Raw genomic sequence first — 1,141 nt, 5'->3', positions numbered from 1 at the left:
TGCTGGGGTTCGTGACTCTAACAAACCTTTGGTTTCCAAGACTAAGTCTTCCATTCATGGAATTTACGTTTCAGCGGAAGGGTCGGGGGAGGCGTATGCCACAACGTAAGCTATTTCCTCATCAGTAAAACGGTGGGACAGCTTCCTAGGTTCCCTTTGAACGTTTAGGGCCTGTTCGTTTAGCATGTGATCAAAGCTCAGAATATAGCAAGAGCTGCCTACTACTATACAGTCAGTACACGGTTGATCATGTGCGTATTACGGCTTTCCTTTACAAACAGGGTCAACTAACACAATTGGGTAGAACTATGTTCAAAATTCTATTCAATTTCAACACACTGGCGATGCATCATGACCCCCTCTACTTTGCCTCTGACCCATGGTTAGCAGCTGCTCCTAGTTTCAAAAGGCTCGGTTAGGCATTTGGTATTTCGTCCGTCTTGTATTTGCTCGTCGTCACGGGTTAGAACTGCAGAAAAGTTGGTTTTGGTTTAGCAGGGCAGCAAGGTGCTGGGGAGAAAGGGAGGCATCACGCTACGTTAACAATACAACCCAAGGGACTGAATGAAAAAGACGGCAGTGGTGCTATGACCAGGCAGAGGCCGTGCAGGTTTCAGAGCAGCTCTCCGTTCTCCATACCAAACCCGGAAGCTTCTTCCAAAACGCGCCCTTTCAGCATTCTAGCCCGCCCCAAGAAGTGCCCATCCCGCCACGACCGCTGCAGCAACCCAGGAAAGCGCGGCGTCTAAAACTGCGGCTGAGATGGGGCTGCGGCAAAGATCCCCTTGACGGTACTGAGTGCTCCGAACCTCGCTCGCCCGCCCGCGCGGCCGTGCCGCGGGCCACGCCCATGACGTCGCCGGACAGGGCGGGGCGAGCCGGAGGGGCAGGACGAACCCCGGCTGTTGAATGGGGCGACGCGACGAGCCGCGCATTCCAGCGGGGGCACGTGACGCGGCCGCGCGGCCTGAGGTAAACAACCGCGGCCCCGCCTCCTGGCCCCTCAGCGAGCCGCGCGCTGCTCCTAGCCGGTGGGACGCGCTCCAGCAGGGCGGGCGGCTTCCTCCGAGAGTCCCCAGCGGCCGCCGCGGGCCGGAGCAGCTGCAGCGGGCGCACGCGTCCCGGGTCTGCGGGCCGAGCG

General features: G+C 58.5%; 1 protein-coding gene across 1 annotated transcript in view; it reads left to right on the top strand.

Moving 5' to 3' along the window:
* The first annotated feature begins 850 nt into the window (after positions 1-850).
* Positions 851-1,141, top strand: part of OTUD1 (OTU deubiquitinase 1) — a 2,246-nt gene continuing 1,955 nt past the window's right edge. The window contains exon 1 of the mRNA XM_024765780.1: positions 851-972. Coding sequence (XP_024621548.1) covers positions 851-972 — 122 coding nt within the window. The remainder of the gene's footprint in view (positions 973-1,141) is intronic.

This window comes from Neophocaena asiaeorientalis, unplaced genomic scaffold (genome assembly GCF_003031525.2).
Source record: "Neophocaena asiaeorientalis asiaeorientalis breed wild unplaced genomic scaffold, Neophocaena_asiaeorientalis_V1.1 scaffold217, whole genome shotgun sequence".
NCBI lineage: Eukaryota > Metazoa > Chordata > Mammalia > Artiodactyla > Phocoenidae > Neophocaena > Neophocaena asiaeorientalis.
The sequence above is the reverse complement of the archived record's forward strand: the minus strand, read 5'-3'. Positions and strand labels throughout refer to the sequence as shown.